This window comes from Lampetra fluviatilis, chromosome 47 (genome assembly GCF_964198595.1).
Source record: "Lampetra fluviatilis chromosome 47, kcLamFluv1.1, whole genome shotgun sequence".
Lineage (NCBI taxonomy): Eukaryota > Metazoa > Chordata > Hyperoartia > Petromyzontiformes > Petromyzontidae > Lampetra > Lampetra fluviatilis.
This window is the reverse complement of record NC_136321.1, coordinates 9277345-9301924: the sequence shown is the minus strand read 5'-3', so window position 1 is coordinate 9301924 and position 24580 is coordinate 9277345. Positions and strand designations below refer to the sequence as shown.

The window sequence follows — 24580 nt, the reverse complement described above, 5'->3', positions numbered from 1 at the left end:
GTGTAGGTGTGTCATTGTGTGCGTGTATGGGTAGGTGTCACTGTGTGCGTGCGTGAGTAGGTGTGTCAGTGTGTGTGCGTGTGTGCTTAGGTGTGTCACTGTGTGCGTGTGTGGTTAGGTGTGTCATTGTGTCCGCGTGTTATCCACTTAAACGTGTTTTTTCGGTTCGGAAATCAATTACTACTTCAAACAATGAAAGCAAAACATTTTAATCGACGCGATTAGTGCATGATTGGTAAGTTATATCGTAGCATTTACCTGTCAACCCCTTACCGGTGCCCTACCTTATTACAGACAAATTCGGACCTCCTCGGTCACCCCTTGCCCCCTTATACATCTCAACGTTCACCCTCCAGTCCCATCAAAACGGCTGTACGCCGTATGGACCTGAAAACTCAACTTCCTGTACAAAAATACGGGGGGTCAACCGTGATGGGTTGACAGCTATGGAAGCAGCATTGCCACTATCGCGGCAAGCTTTCTTGTCATGGACATTTGTAAAGTCTTTGACACGAGCCCAACAATTGTGTGATGTAACGCTTTTTATTTTCACGACTTTTTCCCAAAAAAAACCTTTCGTCCACGCATCTTCGTTTATACATACACACCGGTTTTAAAGTTTTGTATATATTATTTATATATATACACACACACATGAGAAAGGTGAGCCATGTACAACAGGACCTCCACACGACAATAGTTCGGTCTAGAAAATAAGGCAATTTGTACGTAAACATAACAAAGTCTCGTCTCACAAAGTCATACGGCTAACTTAATGGCCACCATCGGTGTTGCTGAAGACCTTGTTAAATGCGCGATGCTTAGACGCGAGCGCATGTACGGCGTCCATAAAGCTCCTGGGCCTCCCCAAGGTCGGCTCAGCCTTAAATGAGTACCTGGCGCGGTGTGTAAAACATCTTCACTGGGGGCTGGGTGTGGTGCTGGCCACCCATGGTCCTGGTGTGCCATCCGGGCCTATATAGGAGCTACTCTTGAACAGCGCTTGGCCCAACAGCCGACGTAGGCGATACGGGGGGGGGGCTCTTTGTCTTTGTACGTACACACGCAATATTACTGGTACGAGAGTGGCTGTTGTAACAGATGTATGCAACACAAAACAATCAATGTTGTGTAGAGACAACTCAAACTGGCCTGTGACGGCTTTGGTAAGGATTCAACACGTTTGTAAAACCTTCAAAACTCAAGAAAATGTAAAAAAAAGACAATTTCTTATAATTACATCTTATTGAGATGCAACCTCCTATAATATATTACAGGTAATCAAGACCTGCGATAATTGTTCAAAACAAATGCTGTATACATTGATAAAGATTTAAGAAAAAAGATGAATGAGATGCCTTTTTGAATTTCAATGAATGAACCTTCATCCTAACATATCAATGTCCAGTTTCCTATGAAAATAACAGCTGTGTGATTATACGCATCTCTCAGCTATGCAGAACATAAAATAACGTCGTTAATAATTGCAACTATTACTTAAAAGGGGTTTCGTGTGCCTACATAGGCACTACGGAAGATGACAGTGGCTTGAACAGTAGAGATGATTGTTGGGATTAGGTAGAAAGTTACTAATATTCTCGGGAAGGTCACGGAGGCGAGACTTAGATGGTTTGCTCTGAGAAGGGCTTTGGAGATTAGAGGTCCATAGACTCACACAGAGAACCACGAACTCACATAGAGAGCCATGGACTCGCAGAGAGACCCACAGACTCACAAAGACCCCATAGACTCGCGCAGAGACCCACAGACTCACAAAGACCCACAGACGCGAAGGGCAAGTGGGGTGCCACCAAAGCAGAGTAGAAGAGGGAGACCGAGAGAGAAATGGGATGGGGTGGAACGAGGTGTGAAGAGGACAGTGGATGTGATGAGAGAAAAAAACACGTGACTCCTTCGGTGTCTATGTACGGTGCGAAAGAGGTTCAACATACGGACATTATATATGCGTCTATGCAAGTCAATGGGTCTCTGTTTGAATCTACGGATTTCAATTTAAGGAGCGTGAATGCGCCCTCAAGGGAAGGCACGGAACAGAAGATCACGGAGATCGAGATGAGATCTGAGAGTCTGGGCCCGTGCAGAAGATGACGAGGATGTGATGACACCTACCCGACACGGGATGATTTAATTTCTTTAAATAACATTTCCACTAACAACTTCCTTTCACAGGGCAATTCGATTTCATGTCATTAAACAGCAAAATAATTTCCGACCACTTTTATGAATATTTACTTTTATTCCGATTACTTTTAAAGTAAACAAAAACAGGTCCTTCTCTTTTATACTCGGATGATATGTTATACATTTTCGAGAAAATAAACACTCACGCGCACTAATTATATATATGATATAAGAGTATCGCAAAGTTTGCACATCCTGGCATAGAGAGCAGTGAGTGGCCTTGTTGAAGCTCTGTTATTTCTCTTACTTGGTCCATCACCATCATAATCATCATCATGATCATCATCATCAATCACCATCATCATCAATCACCATCATTGAAGTCCCAAAAATTAAATCCGCCCACGTGGAAGAACTCGGTCTGGCTCCAGACACCACTCGGAGCTCACGGCTCGCACGCTGCTCGAGAAGAACTACCCTTGAACGCGTGCCTCCTTAATCCTTTCCCGTTCCCATGATGTGCATGTGCGTCATCACTTTCTCTTCCTGTTCTGTTCCGATGACGTACGTGTGTGTGCGTGAAAAACTAAAATTAAATAACTTTATCAGTACCGAGGCTCCCACAAGGCCATGCGGGAGGGCGCGAGGCAGTTTCGCGCCAGCTATCGTAGGGTTGCGGTCGTGTCGCTACAGTTCTCCGCGGTGAGTACAATGTCTTTAAAAATAGAGGCCCTACGCCTCTCTAAATAAAATTAACGCCGCGCCGCTTGCGTGCTTCGAGATTCAGCGGTGAACGGGACACCGCACCCTGCAACTTGCCAGACGTCTCAAAAACGGGGAAGGGTTAAGCGGTCATCTCGTGTAGGTGTAACGTGCGAGAGTAGCCCTTGGTACGGCGGAGCAGATGGTGTCCCACCCGGCCGTGCTCGTGAGCTCTCCAGCCCTGGGTTGTCTCACGCACGGAACGTTCGGACGTTGGTTGCAGCCCGCGGGATGTTGCGACGGACGCACCGGACACCACGAGGTTTTATTCGACGCAAACCCCCCCACCCCTTCGCCCCCCCGACCGAGCGAAGGAGGTCGAACCATTCCAGAAGGCAAGAGGCTTCGCCGGGAAGAAACCTCCATGCGGACTTTGCACCGGAAACCTCTCCCTCGTGGAGTCAGGTCTCTCCGAGTCGGGAACGTCACGCTCGAGTTCCCACCGACGTTGGGAGAGCTGGCCAAGCCGAGCGGGGGGCCAACACTCTTGGCACGTTCGCGCCCACGAGCGAGTTGCAAACCCCGGGCCACCGAGCGTGGCAACAACGTGGGGAAGGCACTGGGAGACCGGTGTGGCGGTCTCGTGGGTGGTTTCCTTCGCGTTTCTCTCACATTTTCTCTCCAAAGTTTTGCTCGAGTTTTTTTTTTTCCGTGGCTGTTTGAGATTTCTCCACCTTCAGCCCCGAGACGTGTTAACACCCAACAGGATACGAAACCCTTGCAAAGGTGAGTGTTCGCCCTTTTGCTTGTAGCGCCGACTTCCCTGTAATGTCCAGGCCGTCAACATGTCCATCAACTTCTCATGTACATTTGGAGGCGACCAGTACTGTTTTGGGTGTTTACTTGCGATCTTTTTCCACCGAGGCCTCGGGCTCGTAAAAATGGCACGTTCCTGTCTTTAATGCCCATCGTGTCCATCATTGCCCATATTGGCTCACGTCATCAGCGATGACAGGCTTGGCACTTCTAGGAGGCGAGCCTGTGGCCTCACTTCCTCGTCCCACGAGTGTGATGATGGAAGAACAGAGGAAAAAAAACAATTGCATCCAATGATCCGGTCACCAGCTGTGTCTATAAAGTACCTCGGTGTGTTAAGCGGAAGATGCAGCCGAAAGTAAATCAGAAAAAATATATTAAAGTGACGATCAGGCACACCTTTGCAATACTCTAGGGATGTCACTGCTGCCATGATGTTTCAATCAGAGCTAGGCCCCCCATCCCTCCAGCACTCGACCGATTATCTGTTGCTCGACTGATCGGGTCGCCAAAAAAAAACTGTAAAAAGCCTCAACTCTGTTCTCATGCGTGCTGCTGAACGGGAGGTGATGGGCGGGGCTTGGTGATGTCGTGGGGGGGGAGGGTTGTCACTTTTGGAAGGCAGGGGTGTACGGGAGGAGGGGCGGCCGCCGTTTATGGCTCCGAGTATCCAACGACAGCTAAAAAGTTGCCGACCGCGATGTCTGGTCGACAGCTCAACTTATATCGGCGGCCGGTCACCCCCCGCCGGGGCTCGAACACGACCGGCTCGTCTCATCAACGGCAGCGACAACACTCGCGTGCTATTGCAAACATCTTGACAATCGAAGGCTGAAGCTCGCTTTAGGGGGGACAGCCCTGCTGACGCAGCGTGGGTGACGCAGCCAACCAACGGGGTGTGAGCCGTCAGGGTTCCTCGTTGGCGTCCACGCGCGCGGTGAAGAGCGGTCGAGCCGCCTGCCCGGGCATCACTCGCACACCTCAGAGTTGACCTGCGCTCTGATGCTGGCGGGGATGACTTCCAGGTGTATGTCGTACTGTTGGTCCAGGCCCAGGTAACAGTCGCTCATTACGTACAGCGTGTAGATGCACCTGCAGGGAGAAAAAAGGCAGGCGCGTCATCAGCGCCACACCGGCGTCATCGTCAGTGATTTTAGACATCAACATTTCCATCACTATTCACGTCTTCATCTCATTCCTTGAATAGTCACCCTCATTAAATATTACACACATAAATATGTTACTTCCCTCGCCTGTTATCCAGGAGGTCGTGAGTTTAATCCCAACCCTGACGCCTGCTGCTGTATATTCGGAGTTTTCATGTCTCTCTCTCCGTGGTCGCATGGATTTTTCTCCAGGTCTTCCTGTTTTTCCCTCCACGTTTAGAATCAACATCACGCGTTTAGAGTATTTAGCTGTATTCATATTCTTGGTTCATTCGGTAAAGTCACGTAGATAGAAAATAAAAATATTTATTAAAACAAAAAACCCACGCCTGATGAAGTCCGCTTGTGTTGCGATCGAAACGTCATGGGTTTTTTGCTTTTATTATTTCCAATTTATTAAAATTGTAATTGTATTTAACAATTTTTATTGTGGGTTTTTTGTTTGTATGATTTAAAAAAACATTTTAATTAGCATTTAAAATTGTATTTTATTATTTTTGCTTTATTTTATTATTTTTATTTTCTATCTACGTGACTTTACCGAAAGCACCAAAAATATGAATTCCTGCCATAACAAAAGGTCTAAGTCAAATTTTGCATCTAGCTGCTATAAATGTCCACGTGATGATGAGCCACTTCGTTGAGCTATCATTTGTGGCCAAGTTGCTTCTGACAGAAGAGCATCATAGCTCAGTGGGCCTAACCTGGTAAACTGAAAAAAGATAAGTTTTAGTTGAATTGCCATGGTGATTGTGGTCACCTGGAATGGGCCAAAATTGTCATTCTGGCTGGATGGAAATTATGCTACAGCAACTAAGCCAAACCATAACCAATTGGTATTTTGGCAAAATAATCGCTTTATATTGCACAACACTTCCAAGGAATCCCTGGCAGGATCAGACTCTTCACATAAATGGAAATTTCAAGGTGGGAATTACTCAGAGGATGTGTGATTCCTGCAGGTATCATTCCAGGGTTGGAATTTATATGAAATGAATACCATTTCTGCAGGAATTCCTAGCTCAAACCATCATCATCATCAATTCATTCTAATTCATCATCATCGCCATCATTCATTCTCATTCAAAATGATCATCATCATCATTCAATCTCATAAAGATCATCATCACTATCGCTCATCCATTCTCATCTAACAATGTCATTCATCACCAACAACCACCGCCATTCAATCTTCGAGGCACACCCGGTTTGTGCCACCCAGCCACAACCCTCTCTCGAAAGCAAACGGCGGGGACCACATTAAAGACATCGACAGTGAGGACCACAAAGAAAAATACGGGGGGGGGTGAGGGGGACCGCCGGAGCCCCAATTGGCGGGTGATCAACACACACGCGCGTGCTAGTGCGGGTCAAACGGAGTGCCGGCGTGAACTCGCTCGGTGGGGGTCCAGAGCTCCACCGGGCGACTGGCTCGCACGCAACGACGACGCCAATTCAGGTGGAGTGCCGTCAATTTCAATCCTCTTCAAAACCGGTGGGGGCGGGCACGCAACGGGTTTTGTTTGAGAACCCAATATGTCTATTCACGCCTGCCCACTCTCGCTCTCCTCTAAACAGCCGAAATTCAACGTGGACCGGTCCGTCCGTCGCTCACTCGGTTGCACAACCGAAGTGCTCTCGACATCGCGCAAGTCAATCACCGCCCGCCAACTGCTTTGTCCACATCTGAGTGAGCGGTTGTGCAGCATAACCCCGGCCCTGGTCTGCGCGCAACTCAATCGTGCAACAGAATCGCTCGTGTGGAGCCCCGCCTTGTGCTGTGAACACGACCCCGTGCTACGTCAAAAGCGCCCGACTTTCCATCACCACCACCACCACCGTCGTCATCATCATCACCAGCCGTGATCGACCAACTGCTGGATGAAAACCCCCACAACCCGCAGCGGTGCAACAATGATCCACCACCCTGAGCTGAACCTTATTTGACCCGGTGACTGCATCCCCCGCCCCCCCCCCCCTCTCTGTGACCTCCCAGCGTGACCCCTCACCGGCCCGTGCGCTCGGGGGCGTAGAAGGCCAGCGAGACGGTGGTGGCGCCGCGCACGAAGCCCACGCGCTTGAGAGCCAGCAGCTCCTTGCGGTCGACCTCGCCCAGGACCAGGATCCAGGCCTCGTCCTTGGGCTTGGGGAAGCGTGGGCACTGCGCCTTGCTTTCCGCCTTGCCCTGCGGGCGCGAGGGCGGCGAGTGTCACCGTGTGTCAGCGCCGTCGCTGTGCGTCAGCGCTTTCAGTGTCAGCTCCGTCGATGTGCATCAGCTTCATTGTCATTATCACCGTCATCTTTGTCATCATCATATGCATCATCATCAAAGTTGACATCGTCATCGTCAGTACCATTGTTATAATTAGTGTCGGTCACCACCAATCACTAAGTTTCATCATCATCAGTTTCAGTGTCATCATCAGTGTCACCGTGGTAATCATCAATCTCCGGTGTCATTGTTACCATCAACATTATTAGCAGCATTATCATAACCATTGACTGTGTCATCATAATTATAATTTTCATCATTATCAGTTTCGACAGTAATTATAATATTGTTGTTATCATCCCATTCATTTATCAGTGTATGCATGACGCACTTTGCCGTGAAGTGCTTGTAATTGCTGTGATGATAAAGGCTCATTAACATAATTATCATCACTATCACCACCACCTATGTCACCACCAGCAGCAGTAGAAGCACCACCACCATCACCACCACAACCACCACCACCATCACCATCCCTGCTGCTGTGCGCTTCGCACCTTGCCGTGGTGCGCCGCGTGGCGTCTCAGCCGCACGGTCAGCACGTACTCCTGGTCGGCGTGCAGCCGCAGCCACCGCTGCGCCGCCCGCGGGACGCCGTCGGCGCTCGGCACGGCCCGTTCAGTGCGGCTGCCCCCTCCTCCCCCTCGCCCCCCCGACTCCTGCACCTCCTCCTCGCCGCCGTCGTCCCAGCAGCCCCGCACGGTCACGCTCACGTCGAGCAGAGGCAGCGCCGACACGTAGGCCCACGCCTGGACGGGGAGAGGGAAGGGCGGCAGTGGGAATGGCGGCGGCGGAGAGAGGAGGATTGCGGAAGGGGCGGTGGGGAGGATGATGATGATGACGATGGAGAGAGTAGGAGGCATTTGTGGAGAGTGAGACAGGGTGGAGCAGTGCAATGATGAATAGGATAAGGAGTGAAGGATGATTGGGAGGTCGGTGGAGGATGATGATTGGGAGATGAGTGAAGGATGATTGGGAGGTCGGTGGGGGATGATGATTGCGATAATGGTGGAGGAGGGGAATGAATGAGGGCGCAATTAAGAGGATGATGCAAAGGGAGGATGATTGCGATGGCGATGATGATGATGGAGGGATGATGCAAAAAATGGAGAAGAGATTCAGGAGGAGGATGGAGAGGATGAGGAGGATTTGGAGGAGAAAAATTAGGACAAATGTGGGTTAGGAGGATGAGGAGAAATATTGAAAGTGAGGAGGATTATATGAGAAGGTGGATGGGGAGGAGGAGGATGAGAAGGATGATGAACAGGGAGGATGACGGAGGAGCAGCATGAGCTTACACACTTGCGACATCTTAGCAGCAGTGATGATTTGACCTCGGATGTATCTTTAAGTGGGACAAGCTGCGGACCGTTAAAAACGCGTGCCCGCGGGGGAATCGGACCGTCATCCATCATCATCATCATGCGACTGCTGCTGCTGTTGCTGCTACTGGCAAGCGTGTTCGGCCTGCACGCTGTTGCAAGCACATCTTGAATTGGGCGCGCACGGGGGATTCGGGACCGTCGCACGTCACACAAACGATGCCGCTTTGCTCCCACCGCCCCCCCGTAACCACGGTGATACTGCCGCTATCTTCTGTGCGACATCCATGCTGAGGTGCATTGCTCCACCTCTGATCTCCGGCGGATGCATGCAAGGTGGCGCGCGCGCGTGGCCAATTCGCACCGTTGAAAACCTGGATTGCAAGTTCCAGCGCGTTATCCAGGGTCTGTTCTACCATCACATTTTTATCCCCCATATCTAGCCTTAACAGACCGCAGGAGCGAGTGCTGTTAAGCGAGTAGCACCTTTGAAGGCCGGCACAGCACACGAGGGGGTGGATGGCCAGAAGCACGCCCTGCCACACCACCCTGGGTACTCATTTGAGGCTGACTCGACCTAGGGGAGGCCCAGGACCTGTCCGATAATCGTCACCGGTGTTGGTGGCCCACGAGTGGGAATCGAACTCGGGTTGCTGGATTCGTAGCGCAGTGCGCTAACCGCTATGCCACCACTCTCCACACATTTGAAACCACGAGAAACAGGAGGCAAAAGGCAGCAAAAGCGACTTCCACGGCACTTTTCCACCACACGTTTTTTATGCCCCCCCCCTCCACCACACACCCCACCGCTTACAGGAAGAAGTGCAAATATTAAAATTAATAATATTAATAATCGCAAGACAAGAAAACAAAATAACCAAAAGCTCCAATTAAATTCCCATCATCGCAGGTGAAATGAATTTCGGCGATTCCCCAGTGACAGAAATCAGCGGCGGTGTTTTTTTTTTCTTTCTCCACGGCTAAATCGAATTCTTGCCTCCTTGGCAAGGGTGGGGAGAGGAGGGGGCGGAGAAGATAGGAAATGAAAAAAGATCTCGTTTGGCGAGGACACCACTGTGCATATGATTATTCAATTAGCAGCGATGCAAGTCGGAGCTGTGATTATGCTGATTAAATGTAGGCACTGCGGCCAGCCTGCATCGTGACGCAAATGTAACAATTGTTGCCGGAGGTCATAAGTATTCATTGATTTTACATATATATGTATGTGTGTATTCATATACACTAAGATTGGCCCCTATCGCATTGACAGACTGCTGAGTGCTGTTGTTAGCGAGTAGCGCCTATTAAGGCTGGCACGGCACACGAGGGGGTGGGTGGCCAACACCATGCCTGACCGCCTTTGTCTTCCCAGCGACAATGAATTTACACATTGGACCAGGAACTCATTTAAGGCTGAGTTGACCTGGGGGAGGCCCACGACCGATTCAGATAATCGTCACAGGTGTTGGCCGTGAGCGGGAATCGAATTCTGATGGCTGGGTTTGTAACGCAGCGCGCTAAACGCTACACGACAGCCCCCCCTCCCCCCCACACAGCTTGACACAAGCGCACATTCGGCTGCAAAAGCAAGCTCTGCTCACCTGTGAGATGTGAGTGGGGGAAAGCTCCGGGGAGAGGATAGAGGCGAGCGTCGCTTCCCGGCCGTCGCAAGCCGCGATGAGTTGAGGCAAACTGTCGATGGGGCCCTTGAATCCTCCTCCCTTGGCTTCCATCCTCCGGCCAGCGCTCCACTTCCTGCGAGGGGGCCAGGTGACAACGAGCGACGTGACACCGGCGATTTCGCGGCGAGCCGTGCGGCAAAGCTGCAAGCTGTTACGCATTTTCCTGGTGAAAGTCAGCGTTGCGCCGTGAATCCGGCGAGCTGAGTTTACTCAACTATACTAAGCTATTTTTTTATTGTAACAGTTAAGGCCCACTGAGCTTTCAAGGGCTTTTTCAGAAGCGACCTGGCCACAAATGATAGCTCAACGAAGTGGCTTATCACGTGGAAATTTATAGCAGCAAAATACTCTGAATTCATGTTGATTGTAAATGTGAAGGAACAACCGGAGGACACGGAGAAAAATCCACGCTACCACGGGTAGAGAGACATGCTAATTCAAAATATACAGCAGGTGTAACGGTCGGGATCGAACTCATGACATCCTGATACCAGGCGAGGCAGTTAACATCTCGCCACCGCGGCGCTCAAATTAATTGAATTCCCATCCAAGGCTAACACCGGGTGACAAGTGACATCAGGAATTGGGCCTGGGTCTCTCCCCCCCTCTCTCTCGCTTCACAACTTGCGCTGTGACCAGCGTGGTGAAGTAACAACCCCAGCGCCTGTCAAGGCACGGGGGGAGGGCCTTCTTCACCCACAAGTCGATTGATGAAGGGCTGTAAAAAATCGTTACATTGGGGCCACAGGCCACAGTCTAACGAAAGGATTACCACTTTTGACTTTCTGCAAATTGGTATTTATTTTATCAACCCTGGAGGGATGATGATGATGATGGTGGTGACAACTGGCCGAATTGACCCTCTGAGTGGGAATTGCGAGTCGATCACTTCAGGTATTGGGTGGTAGATTTGTGGCAGAAAGGAACCAACACCATCACGTGTTAACCAAACATAAATTTCACTCGACTTGAATGTGAAACGATACAAGATCCGCAGTGTAAAACATCTGTACCATCACAGGATGCCCATGAAATAATAAGAGCATAGCAGCTCAATGGGCCCTTCCCGCTGAAATAAATAAAATCTAACAACTAAAAAAAAACTGAAATAACCATTGCAAAAAAGAAGTAAAAGCAAATAAGTAATCTGTGTACAAATGCATCACTCGGTAATGCTACACACAGCGAGCGGTAAAAAAAGTTTTTATAATGCGTGCGCAATAAAAGTTCCGCCGGACTTTAATCGAGGCTTACTTTGGAGCCCCCGTGCTTACGTTATAATCCTGTCTTATTGCACAATGATGTATTAATAGTAGTGGCTGTTAGAAAAAAAGACACTAACAAGGATAATCCTCCAGGATATACAACTCAGGCATATGAAGCATTCGCTGTGCGTGTGGTTTCAGGCCGGGGATGGTCTTGCACCGACATCGTATTCTCTGTTCGTCTGCTACAGCAGAAGTGCATAGAATTTCAACAGGACCTACATATCTGTTCTATTGCCTTGGTCAAGGATTACGACACCATCGATAGACCAGGGCTCTGGGTTATTCTTCATGCCTTCAGGGTTCCTGATCCTCTGCTCACAATAATTACGGACCTGCATGATGATGGGCAGGCGTTGGATAAAGCTGCATGGCCAGGAGTTGACCTTGGGGTGTCCTCTGGCTCCTAGATTATTATTGAACAACTTGTTTGACCACGTAGTTCGAGAAGCTGTCCATGACTGTGCCAGAAAATATCCATCTGGTACAGATACAATGGGAGAGGCTGATCGATGCCCGCGTGCGGTCAAGGGATGGCTCCTTATTTATCAACCATGTCACTCACAACTGAGTCATGCCGATGATTTGGTAATTGCAGCTCACTCGCAGAAGGAGTTGGAGCCTCTGCTGCTGAACCTAGAGTGTGCCAATAAGAGGTGAGGCCTTACCATCAGCCCCACCAAAAACTAAGCACCTGCCTGGATATTTTTTTGTCAAACACTCCACCCCTCAACTCCCCCATGAGTGATGGGGCAGCTGTGGAGAGAGTGGAGAAGTTACAGTCACTGGGCAATCTGCTTATGACCGACTCCGGTTTGGTAACAGAGGCCTCACTCTGACTCAGTTGTGAGTGACATTATCTTTTCATCAGCTGCGAAAAAGCTTTGTGGAAGCTGCCTGGCCTGTTGCTCCACAGAAAGCTTCAGATCTTCAGCGAGTGAAGTTCGTGGCTGTCGTAACCACGACAGTAGCGATAAGAGAGTGACAAGGATTTGACAGACTGCCGGTGATGGAGCGAGTGGCTGGATGACCAATCACGCCGCTCCACGTGCCGGCGCTCTCACCTGAACAGGTGCAGGTGCTGCCTCTCCACGTTGGGCACCGTGAGCAGCGAGTGCTCGTGCAGCCAGCGCGCCTGCACCAGCATTTGCACCAGGTGGGCGACGCACAGAGCCGACACGAGCCAGCCCTGCTCCGCCACCGTGTCCAGCATCGCCTGACGCACGGGGCGCACACGAGGCGCACACGCGCGGGATTGCAGGAAGGGAGGATTGTAATCATCACCATCGCCGTCGTCATCATCACCGTCACCATCATCATCATCACCGTCACCATCGTTGCTGTTAGCCGTGATCTGCTGGATGAACGCCTCCCCCCCTCCCCAAGCTGTTGCCATCGTTGACGATCCTGCGATCAAACAATTCACCGAGCACCTGCACGCACATCCGACTAGCATGGTTGGCTACGTACGGTACGAAAGAAGTTCAATGTACATCAACATACATCCTCCCGCCCCCCCCCACTCCGTTACAGACAGACGGACAGAGCTAACGCATCGGTGTTGGCGAGCGTTGATTATAATCGGAGAATGTTGAGAGGAAAAGGGACACAAGGAAGCGTTTTCTCATTCCCAGAAACATTTTGGTCGCGTGGCTTCGTAACGACTCCGTCTCCACAGAGGACGTGCTTTCTCCTCCAAATGCCACCCCACCATTGTTGTCAACTGTGCTAATCGCACCTCCGATTCGAACCTCCGATTCGCACCTTCGAATAGCACGGTTAGGCTACGTATGGTGCGAAAGAAGTTCAACATACATACATCCTCGATGGCAGTATCCTGCCCAAGCCCGCTTTTAACAAGTCAAGGTTATGCCTTACACCTGCGCGTGTTATTTAATTCGAGATGTTGACTACCTCGCCTGGTATGCAAGAGGTCGTGAGTTCGATCCCGTCCCTGACGCCTGCTGTATATTTGCTTTTCTCTCTCGCCGTGGTCGTGTGGATTTTTCTCTGGGTCCTCCGGTTTTTCCCTCCACATTTAATAACAAACTGTGATTGACGATAGTGATGGATTGCAGGGGATGACAGTGATGATGAGCGTGCGGTTATTGATTAAAAAAAAAACTCTCGTGTCTCACACAACAATTTTAACTCCCTCTAATAAAGCCAACTTTAATTGACAATGCACTTTACGGCCCGATGCGGACAGCTGTTATCTCAACGCTACCACAAACTGAAGCCACCCATTCTAACCGACTAGATTTTACAAAGCAGGCAATGGCAAAAAGGTCAAATAAGCATATTTGCAACATTTTCTGCCGTCTTTGACTCGCTGTAAAGGTGACAATCTGCAAGCGCTAAATTTAAATTGATTTCTTCTTTCGACGCACGGCTGTCTTGCGGACGCGCGACCATCGGGCACAGACCAGGCCGCAACTCAGTCGGGGTGTTACATTGTCGCCGAACCGCGAGGGTGGTGACTAACAACACAACACGTGCCGGCCTGAAAGCAACACTCCGTTGAAGCGGCGAGCGCCTTATGGACGGGCCGGGAGGGGCATTAATGCGCTAATCCCCTCCTAAATGTGGTCAAGGGAGCAAATGTCTCATTCGGATGCCAAGATTAAACTGTCAATTTTTAATATCAGATCTTTATTCTCATTATTATAATTATTATTGTTGTGACTTTGAACGCTCGCTGCCGTACACCTTTGAATGACCATGATAGCCCAACACCGCCCTGCACTTAATAAATAAAAACTTGAACCGTTGTAACAGCAGTGTAAACATACACACACACACAGGGACACACACGGACACACGCACATCCACCCTGGCTCCCAGCGCATCACATCGACGCTGAGCTCTCACGCCACACGCGCTAAATTAAATCGCGCAATTTCTCATTATTAGCATAGTTAATGGGCCGCCAATCTTCCTTTTGAGCATCCCGCACAGACTGTGCGTTGATTAAAGCATTGGTATGCATTGCCACTGTCGCTCGCAACGAGCACAGGTGTATCGGCAGATTTAATTTTCATCGCTGTTTTTTTTTTTGGTATTTACACATGCACACACGTGCGCGCGCACACACACGAGCAAAGGCAGACAACAACAGCCGCCATTCGCCGAGAAGTGACGGTGACGTCACCATGGCACTTGTGCCAGGCTGGGTGCACTTTGAGGCCACGTGAAGTGTCGAAGGCTCGCTGGCAGTAGGTCACGGGACAGACCAAGCAGGTGCCACGGGTAGATTGACAGATGACTGGCAGATGAACTGCCTGTGCTCCCTAATGTGACAATTTGCTGCATTTTATTCGCCCGGCGCTACGCTCGTTGTTGTGAGCGTCAATCCTTTGCCCCCCCCCCGCTGTTGCAGGAGGGGCGACTGCCTCCAACTGCCCAGCAGCTTCAGTCACGAATCGAGGCCGATCTTGACACCGCTGGTACCAGTCATCCACACTGTGTTCAACAACCACCACGACCACTCTGCAAGTCACAACAACCACAACACTCACTCACCCACTTGCTCACCCACTCACACCACACTGCAGGTCACAACAACCACAACACTCACTCACCCACTCGCACCACACTGCAGGTCACAACAACCACAACACTCACCCACTCACTCACTCACTCACCCACTCGCACCACACTGCAGGTAACAGCAACCACAACACTCACTCACCCACTCACTCACCCACTCGCACCACACTGCAGGTAACAGCAACCGCAACACTCACTCACCCACTCGCACCACACTGCAGGTAACAACAACCACAACACTCACTCACCCACTCACTCACCCACCCGCACCACACTGCAGGTAACAACAACCACAACACTCACTCACCCACTCACTCACCCACTCGCACCACACTGCAGGTAACAACAACCACAGCACTCACTCACCCACTCACTCACCCACCCGCACCACACTGCAGGTAACAACAACCACAACACTCACTCACCCACTCACTCACCCACTCGCACCACACTGCAGGTAACAACAACCACAGCACTCACTCACCCACTCACTCACCCACTCGCACCACACTGCAGGTAACAACACTCACTCACCCACTCACTCACCCACTCGCACCACACTGCAGGTAACAGCAACCACAACACTCACTCACCCACTCACTCACCCACTCGCACCACACTGCAGGTAACAACACTCACTCACCCACTCACTCACCCACTCGCACCACACTGCAGGTAACAGCAACCACAACACTCACTCACCCACTCATTCACCCGCTCGCACCACACTGCAGGTCACAACACTCACCCACTCACTCACCCACTCGCACCACACTGCAGGTCACAACACTCACTCACCCATTCACTCACCCGCTCGCACCACACTGCAGGTCACAACAACCACAACACTCACTCACCCGCTCACTCACCCACTCGCACCACACTGCAGGTAACAACAACCACAACACTCACTCACCCGCTCACTCACCCACTCGCACCACACTGCAGGTAACAACACTCACTCACCCGCTCACTCACCCACTCGCACCACACTGCAGGTAACAACAACCACAACACTCACTCACCCGCTCACTCACCCACTCGCACCACACTGCAGGTCACAACAACCACAACACTCACCCACTGACTCACTCACCCGCTCGCACCACACTGGGCAGGTCACGACATTTCTTGGTCCGCTTCCTGCCCCGCACTGCTCGATTAACCAAGCCACTGCCTCATAGCACGTTCAAGAGCAACTCTGTGGCTAAATGACAATAATATATTAGGCCAACTTGCACGAAACATAATCTGCCAATGGACGATGCACTACCAGGTACAGAGCATTTCATTAGGCTGTTTAGGCGAGTCTGGAAGTTGAATACATACAGTAATTGGCTCTGTGTGTTTGCAGACCGTTCCTCACTTACGCCATTTAAGCACTCCCGACATTGATTGCAATGTGTTCATTCATTCACCGTATTGCAGTTGCACATTCACTGCTCATGGTCGATGTAAAAAAAAAGAACTGCTTTTTTAACAGCGATTCATCAAGAGGGGCGACCGGGTGGGGGGGGGGGCATCAGATGTCAGGAAGCGGAGCTGGCACCGCTGAGAACCTGGGTTCGAATCCAGGCAAGCACCACGTGTGGTTTAAAACAGGGTTCTCGAGCGCTGCGAGTTGATGGGCTGAGCGCGGTCACCAATGACCGCACCAACAAACAGACAAACAAACTCCCATCACATTTAGTTCCCTCCTTAATTAGGCTTAATTTCAGCGCGGAGAATTGTCGACATTGAATCTGACTCGTGGCCGACATTTGAAAGCGTTGGCCCCCGTCTGTGCTGACTAAAGGTCACTTGAAGGGACCTCGGAGGGAGCTCTGTGACATCTACTTCTGTGGCTCGTTCTCGAACACCAAGGATGGCACTGCTCAAATGAGAAATCTGGACGAGTTCTTCGTCTTAACGACGTGACGCCAGTAGCGGAATCGGGGTACAATTTTGGATTTTGAGGTTGTTAAATTATGAAATAATATTATCTGCATGAATCTAGTTGATGTATAATCACACAAACGACCACCCACGACCCACATGTTACGGGGAAGTTTTTATTCTGCAGTGCATTGACAAAGCAATGGAAATGAAAAACCTACCCCACGAACAAAAATACAAAATATTTTTTTCTGTTTGGCAAATTTATCTTTGGTGAAATATGAACGACCTCAACTGCTATACAGGAGGTCATCGTGGGTTCGATCCCAATCCTGACTCCTATATATTTGGAATTTGCATGTTCTTCCCATGGCCGTGTGGATTTTTCTCCGGGGCCTCCGGTTTTTCCCTCCACGTCCAGAAACACGCGTTTCGAATATTGGGCTGCTCTAAATTTGCACGCGAAAAGCCGCTTCGTTGAGCTCCCATTTGTGGCCAGGTCGCTAGTGAAAAGAGCTCCATAGCTCAGTGTGCCAAACCTGGTAAAATAATATATATATATCGTTCATCTTCTTGGTTCTTTCGGTAAAGTCACGTAGAAGGGAAATAATAAAATAATAAAAATAAAACATAATAAAATACAATTCTCATGACGTTTCGGCCACAACGCAAGCAGCCGTCCTCAGGAGAAGAACAGGGCTGTCGGAAAGACAGCGTCTTCACCTGAGGACGGCTGCTTGCGTTGTGGCCGAAACGTTGTGAGAATTGTATTTTATTATGTTAGATTTTTATTATTTTATTATTTCCCTTCTACGTGACTTTACCGAAAGAACCAAGAAGATGAATCCCTGCAGTCACGAAAGCTTTAAATCGAAATATATATAGTTTTTAAATGTGGGTGAACACAGGAGTGACCAGAGAATGCGTCTACACACTCACCAGAAATCACCGTTAGCAGGTTTGAATGTACGCCTGCCTACATTATGCAAACGTGCAGAGGCATGCACACACACACACGCGCAAATGTTCCTGGTGCTGTGTATATATATAAACACCTGCTCTAATTAACCAAGTTTAGCCAGTTTTCATAATAACTTAATTGAAACACAATGGAAATTCACCATTTGCATAATTGGCTTCATTGAAATACAACATAAGTAATGTGGAATGAATATGCTTCAAAATGGATTCAACCGTGCATGATAGCACATTGGGATTGGTGCGTTGGGGATGTACGGATGAATTGCACCGTACAAATGTAAATAAGTATTATTATTACAGGCAAACGCGTGCCTCGTGCTGGGTAAACATGTCCACTGGGGAGACAAAGGCGGCCGGGTGCGGTGCTGGCCACCCATCTCCTCATAGGTACTGGCTGACAGCACCGGCGCCAAAAAGTCTGTTAAGTTACATCTTTGCCTTTGTGCATGCGTCTCTGCAAAATGTGTTATTCATCCGTTTCATTTCATTGTTTCTCTGGCCGGTAAATGCGGCACATGTTTAGAAAGCGGAAAAAAAACGCTCGCAAACCCACAACGAGCAATGTGTCCTTTCCATTCAATCGATTCTCGGATAACGAAATAAATAAATAACTAGCAACCCCCCCCCCGCCTTCACCAAACCAAAGAAAGATCGCAGGAGACCGAGAGAGAGAAAAAAAAAGATTTATGCTCGAATCGCTCGCTAGAAAATCCAGACACCTGCTACCCCGTGTACACACTCTCCCAGCCGGCCAGCCAGCCCCACAACCTCTCTCTTCTCCTGCACATCGCTTCCCCATCTCCACTCTCCCCCCCCCCTGCTCCTTTTCCCCCATTTCCCATTTTTCGTCCCAGACGCCCACGCGCCGCAGCAGCAGCAACCCCCCCGCCCCCCCCCTCCTCCCCCATAGGAGCCTTGCCTCAAGCTCGCTGCCGGCAGACTTAACACGCTGGCATTAGGAGCTAACACGCACTCTAATTAAGGGCAATCTGTGTCTCCTTTGGACGGGTGCCCCTGCAATATGCCCAGCGACACACACCATCCCTTTTTCTTACTCCCCGCTGACCCACCCTCCCTCCCGCCCCATCCAAATCCACATTCATGTCCGCACCATCCCCCCCCCATCACCAACCCGAACCCCATCCCATAGCGTCCCCCCGCGCCCCCAACGCAGAGCGAGCAGAACCCAATGGCTCACCCACCAACACCTCGATCGCTGCCACCACCACCACCACCCACCACCCACCCCCTCCCCATAGTCCCTCCACACAAAGGAGACCCAGGGGAGGCATCTAATTTAACGGGCGGGCGAGCGAGCGGAGAGATTTACAGGCGCACGCTTTTACACGGTTTCACAGGTTGGGGGCGCGTGGAGTCATTAGCATAGCGGCTCTTGGTCAATGCGCGAGCACAGTTTTACACTTACGCCGCTCTCAATGGATACGCCGCGACGTATTCATCGACCGGCCAGTTCACGGCGTCGTCTGTCCGCGTCGAGCGGCCAACGGGCGCGGCACGAAGTCTCCGCCGTTGGCCCCGGAGCCAGCGGGGGAAATTCCACGTTAGCAGCAATTTCGTCGGTGTAAAGTGCTCGCTCAATTTTTGCCCACCCCGGAGGCATGATGGGATGAGTCCATCCTTGACGACATGTTGAACTCCACGAGTCCTGACAAGTAACACAATCTAAACATAATGCCACCCACTCAGAGATATTTATACGAGCTGTGATGTATTTATGAGCTGTGAAAATTATATAGTGCACAATGACTTGGTCGAACACAGTAGACGCATACATTTGATGATGCTCACAATGTATACTGTAATAAAATCAGCCAGGATGTGTCCGATCTTGGAAGCAAAGTAAGTTTGAGCCCGGACAGAGTTTGGATGGGGCAAACGGCGTGCATAACGGGTGTTACAGGCAGTGGGGCTACACCGTGGGCTGCGGAAAGGAGTTCAGGAAGAAAAAAAAACACCCAACACAGCCACGAAGGGAAAAGCTAAAAGGAGGTGACGTGTTGGGTGAATGGTTATTTGTTTATAGTCCATACTTAGCCAGGAAAGTAGATGATATAGATAGGCTAGAGAAGCAGAGTCTACCTCCATGGCCTACCTATACTCGTGCAGTGAGACAAAGAGAGAAAGAGAGAGACAGGCAGCAACTGGCGCAAACACAGACATTGAAAGAGAGACCCAAAGGACAGAGAAATCGGGAGAACTCGGGAGACGAAGGAACGGAGGGAGAGAATCAGCCAAAGACACGCAGAAGTGACAGAAACACAAAGAGCGAGCAGCAAGCGACACGCACAGAAAGAGACACACAGACACAGAGAGAGAGAAACAGAGAGAAGCATAGGACACAGACAGAGGGGGAGAGGAAGAAGCAGAAGTCATTTAGAAAGCTACGGGCTGGGGTCATGCCTTGCCGGCATGTGCTGCGATAAATCGTCTCCGCTCCCACCACCGGGCCGGGCAGCGAGCCAGTAGGCGACGCAGACTTCATTATCGTGAGGAAGACGGACAACACTGGCGGCGGCCAAGAGAAATGCCGAGACGCAAAACTTACACACACACACGTGTCGTCGTCGTTGTTGTTGTGGGCTGCACTTTTGCATGGTTCAGTCGAGTTAAAAGTGTCCCGACACTTTTGCATTGTCTCTGTGCTGTTCGCCTCTTGACGTTCTCTGGTCTGACACTGGTGGTGAGACTAGGCCACAGAGAAGGCCGTCTCTGGTGGAGGCCAATCAGTTTCAAAGACAACGCCACATATTATTAGAGCGTGTTTTTGTTTGCATGTTTTGCCACAAGTACCGTGTGTGGTTAATGCAGACCTGATGCCTTGCAAAAGGTTTCCGTTTGGTATTTTAACATCTTAACACCGATTGTTGTATTGCCAGGAAGGTTAAAACCTTTTGTTATTCATCATCAGTCGAACTGGTTAGGCAAATCTAAATGACCGTGCTTCTATCGTCTTATCGTATCTTATTTTATATCCGTAGAGCGCCGGTATCGTGCGAGGAACATCAGCACCAGCGCTGGGGCACTCCGCAAGGCAGGCTCAGGCGTTAAACGAGAACGTGGTACGGGGCGTGGCAACGTCGGCACTGGGGAGACAAAGGCGGCCGAGCCCGGCGCCAGCCACCAGCGTCCTCGCGCGCCGTGCCGGCCTTTTCAAAGGTAACCAAATAACTTGGCAATGTCCCCTTCACGCATCCCGTCTCTCCGGCTTGGAAAATGTTAAATAAATAAAAGCATCATTTCAGCAGCACTGCTGCAATACAAGCAAAACTCTGGACCGGTTCGACGCACGGTGTCTGACCAGCAGTCGGGTTTTATTTTAATCGATGCTGGTGAACTGGCGACCTTAGAGGAAAGGACATGGGGGTGGGTGTGTTGGTTCGACACAAAATAAAAAAAAAGCAACTCAAAATAATCACGAGCTCGCTTTAAAGCACTTGTTCAGAGACGCCTGTATTGGGCCCTGCGAGGGATATTCTTCTGAACCGTCTTTGTTCAAAAGAGAAATGGAATACAACGTACGCACACACATGGTAATGAGCGTGCACGTATTTTGGTAGTCCCGCGTAGCGCCTTTCACAGGACACCTCATATGATTTGTATGTGTCTTCCCGCTAAACTAACTCGCATGCCAAACACACGCAAACTATTATCTCCCTTCCCTTGCCCATAAAAACAGCGGCGATTGTGCCTCGCCGCAGCTGCTGTAAGCAAGACGATTTCTCCAAGTCGCAAGTACAATTGCCGTATGCTTTTAAACCGCACGTGTCCCGCGCAATACAAAGCAACTCCCCCCCCCCCACCCCGTTAAGCCTGACTGACTGCCGGAGCCAGTGGCGTTAGCGAGCACCCACTAAGGCTGGCCCCAAGTGGAGCGGCCTGCAACATTCCTGGCCGCCTTTGTCTCCCCGGTGCCCGTTTGAATACTGAACCAAGTACTAATTTAAGGCTGAGCTGACATCGACACGTGGTTACGAAAATATATGGCTACATATGAACAGACAAAGATACCCCATGTAGCCTGAACAAAATGTTGGGGCAAGTGCTATTAGTGAGCACCTATGAAGGTCGGCACAGCACACGAGGTGGTGGGTGGCCAGCAGCACTCCTAGCCGTCTTTGTCTCCCGCATGGCGATGTTTACACACTGCACCAGGTACTAATTTAAGGCAGAGTCGACCTAGGGGAGGCCCAGGACCGGTTCCGTTTATCGTCACTGGAGTTGGCCATGAGTGGGAATCGAACTCGGGTTGCCGGGGTTCGTAGCGTAGCGCGCTAAACCGCCACTGCTCCCCAAGCGCACACACACACACAGCTATACATGCACACACACACATGCACACACACGCACACACACGCACACACACTCACACACACGCACACACATACACGCACACACATACACGCACACAGCTATACACGCACACAGCTATACACGCACACACACGCACACACACACGCACACACACACGCACACACACACGCACACACGCGCACACGAAGAATCCAAAACGTGCACCTGCATGTCTGGGCAACCAGTGCATTGGGGTCACATCCTGACTTATGCCGCGAGAGTAGAAAGATGTCCTCTAAGCTTTTTTCCCCCTCTCTCTTTCTTTCCCCACCGCCGATAATTCTTGGAGATGCCTCTGCGTTGGCGTTCTGTGCAGAGCGAGCGCCCTTGGCGAGTATCGCTCTGCGCTCAAACTTTTACGCGAAGCTGACAGCGCTGCGAGCGCACGGCCCAGGACAGGCTGCGCTCGCGACAACCGCGTCGCCGACACACTTTGCAAAGCGTGATCTATCACCCCGAGGCCGTCAAAAACGGGTCGCACTCTCTTGGCGCTCTTGACGAATTATCGCGTTGCTGTGGAGCATTGTGGGCAGAAGCAAACATACATCGCAGCTCCGTTCGGAGTCTCCAAATAAATGAATAATAAAAATATGTTGCTTAAGTCCATCAGCCAGTTGTTGGCTTTCGAGGCCAATATTTTCCAGCCAGATTTGTTCGGGCAAGCAAATTCTTAAAGAGTGGTCAGTCAACACAAAGACTGGCCTTCTTGGCATACTAACGTGGAATTTCCACCACTGGCTCAGGGCTGCCAGCAGAGATGAGCACGGTCTCTCCCATTACTAATGCGACATTTTTTTCTGAGAATAAAAGCAAATAGTGAAGTTGTAACTCGATGAGGAATTACTAACTTTTGTCGTGTAGATTATAAACCTCGGTTACGCGGCCCCGTCAAGACACGGGTCTTGAAGCTTCATTAACGGGTGAAAAAGTCTGGAGTGACTTTCAAACACACTGCCACGGTACTTGTGATGCCACTCCGCTGGTGCTGCATGGACACGTTTCCCCGCTGGGTATTTATTACATATGTAGCTACTACATATGTAGCTACTACATATGTAGCTTCTTGTGCTACTGGGATAATCCGGCACTGCCCGACTCCACTTCTGATGGCTAATTTCTTACTTTCCTTTGCCATCAGGATCATTATTATCATCGTTATGATCGTCACAAACACTTCTACAATTCTACAAACGCAGCACCACGACGGTCACTCCAACGGCCATCCTACGCGCACCACTGCCACTTGTACACCTGCCACAGTAACGTGGAATTACCAACGCTGGCGCACGATCGTTTGAAGGGGGGGTGGGTTGTCTGTGGGGAGTCATTTAAGACTTTCGCTGCAGCACTCTCAGGAAGATGTACCCCCCAATCCAACTCAAATTGCCTTTAACAGCGGAGGGTTAGGATGTGAAAAGTAATTGTGGGCAATTAAAGGGGCCTCGTTTCTTGTTCTACCCCTTCGTCTTCTGCCTCACTCTCTCTTCTCGCTCGCTCGCTCCACCCCCGACCACCAACCAACCCAAACGTTTGGCCGCACGGGCAGAACGGCATCCGGCCCGCTCCACAGACAGCCCCCTCCACCCGCGCCCCAACCCACCCCCCCACAGTTCGCAGCGCAATTACATTAATTCGTCTGTTTTTGCAGTGGCCGTTTGTTCCCAGACCCCCCCCGCCCCTACCGATGCCTTGCCATGTCTTAGACGTAATTAATACGGTATTTTCTGGACTCGCGACAGTAACCAGCATTGTGCCTGCACGTGGCTTCCACGCTGGTTAGCTGGGATGTCGGCGACCAGCGTCGGCGGGTTGAGATTCCCGGACGTGGTCAACACCGGTGACGATTACCTGAATGGGCTCTGGGCCCTGCGCCCTTAGGTCGACTCGGCCTTAAATGAGTACCTGGTTGCGGCGTGAAGACATCAGCATTGGGGAGACAAAGGTGGCCGGGCGTGGTTTCTGGCCACACCAATCCCCTACCGTGTTTCGTATTGGCCTGAAAAGCTGCTCGCTACCAGCATTTGCCCAAGTAGTGTGTCAAAGACTACACGGGACACCTTTGTCGTTGTGCGTGCGTGTGTGCAAACACGCGTGCCTGTACGCCTGTACGCGCGTACCGTACGTAACACACGCAAACGCGTACACTACACACGCCGTCACAAACTTCTATTTCTCTCGAGCAGCAACAAAAAACCCACTCCCGACTTACTCCGTCTCAACAGCAATCCACACGCCCATTCCCCATCCTCGCCCCTCCTCAAAGGCCCAAAGAGCAGCGGGCAGGCAAGGAGAGCCTTCGCCCTGTTGCCCGGAACTTATTCTGCAACCTGAGAATACCAAGGAAACATTAGAGAAGGGTCTTTATCTGACCCCGTTCCTATCCATCACTCTGGGCTGCATCCACCCACCCACCCATCCACCCACTCGCCCACCC

At 50.6% G+C, this 24580-nt stretch overlaps 1 protein-coding gene across 2 annotated transcripts in view; it reads right to left on the bottom strand.

The window, feature by feature from the left end:
- Window positions 1-535: 535 nt before the first annotated feature.
- Window positions 536-24580, bottom strand: part of ASCC3 (activating signal cointegrator 1 complex subunit 3) — a 108209-nt gene continuing 84164 nt past the window's right edge. For both annotated transcript variants that reach the window (XM_078877367.1, XM_078877368.1), the window contains exons 39-43: window positions 12435-12586; window positions 10025-10178; window positions 7596-7847; window positions 6836-7011; window positions 536-4752 (exon numbers count right to left, since the gene is read on the bottom strand). In XM_078877367.1, coding sequence (XP_078733493.1) covers window positions 4629-4752; window positions 6836-7011; window positions 7596-7847; window positions 10025-10178; window positions 12435-12586 — 858 coding nt within the window. In that variant the 3' untranslated portion in view covers window positions 536-4628. The remainder of the gene's footprint in view (window positions 4753-6835; window positions 7012-7595; window positions 7848-10024; window positions 10179-12434; window positions 12587-24580) is intronic.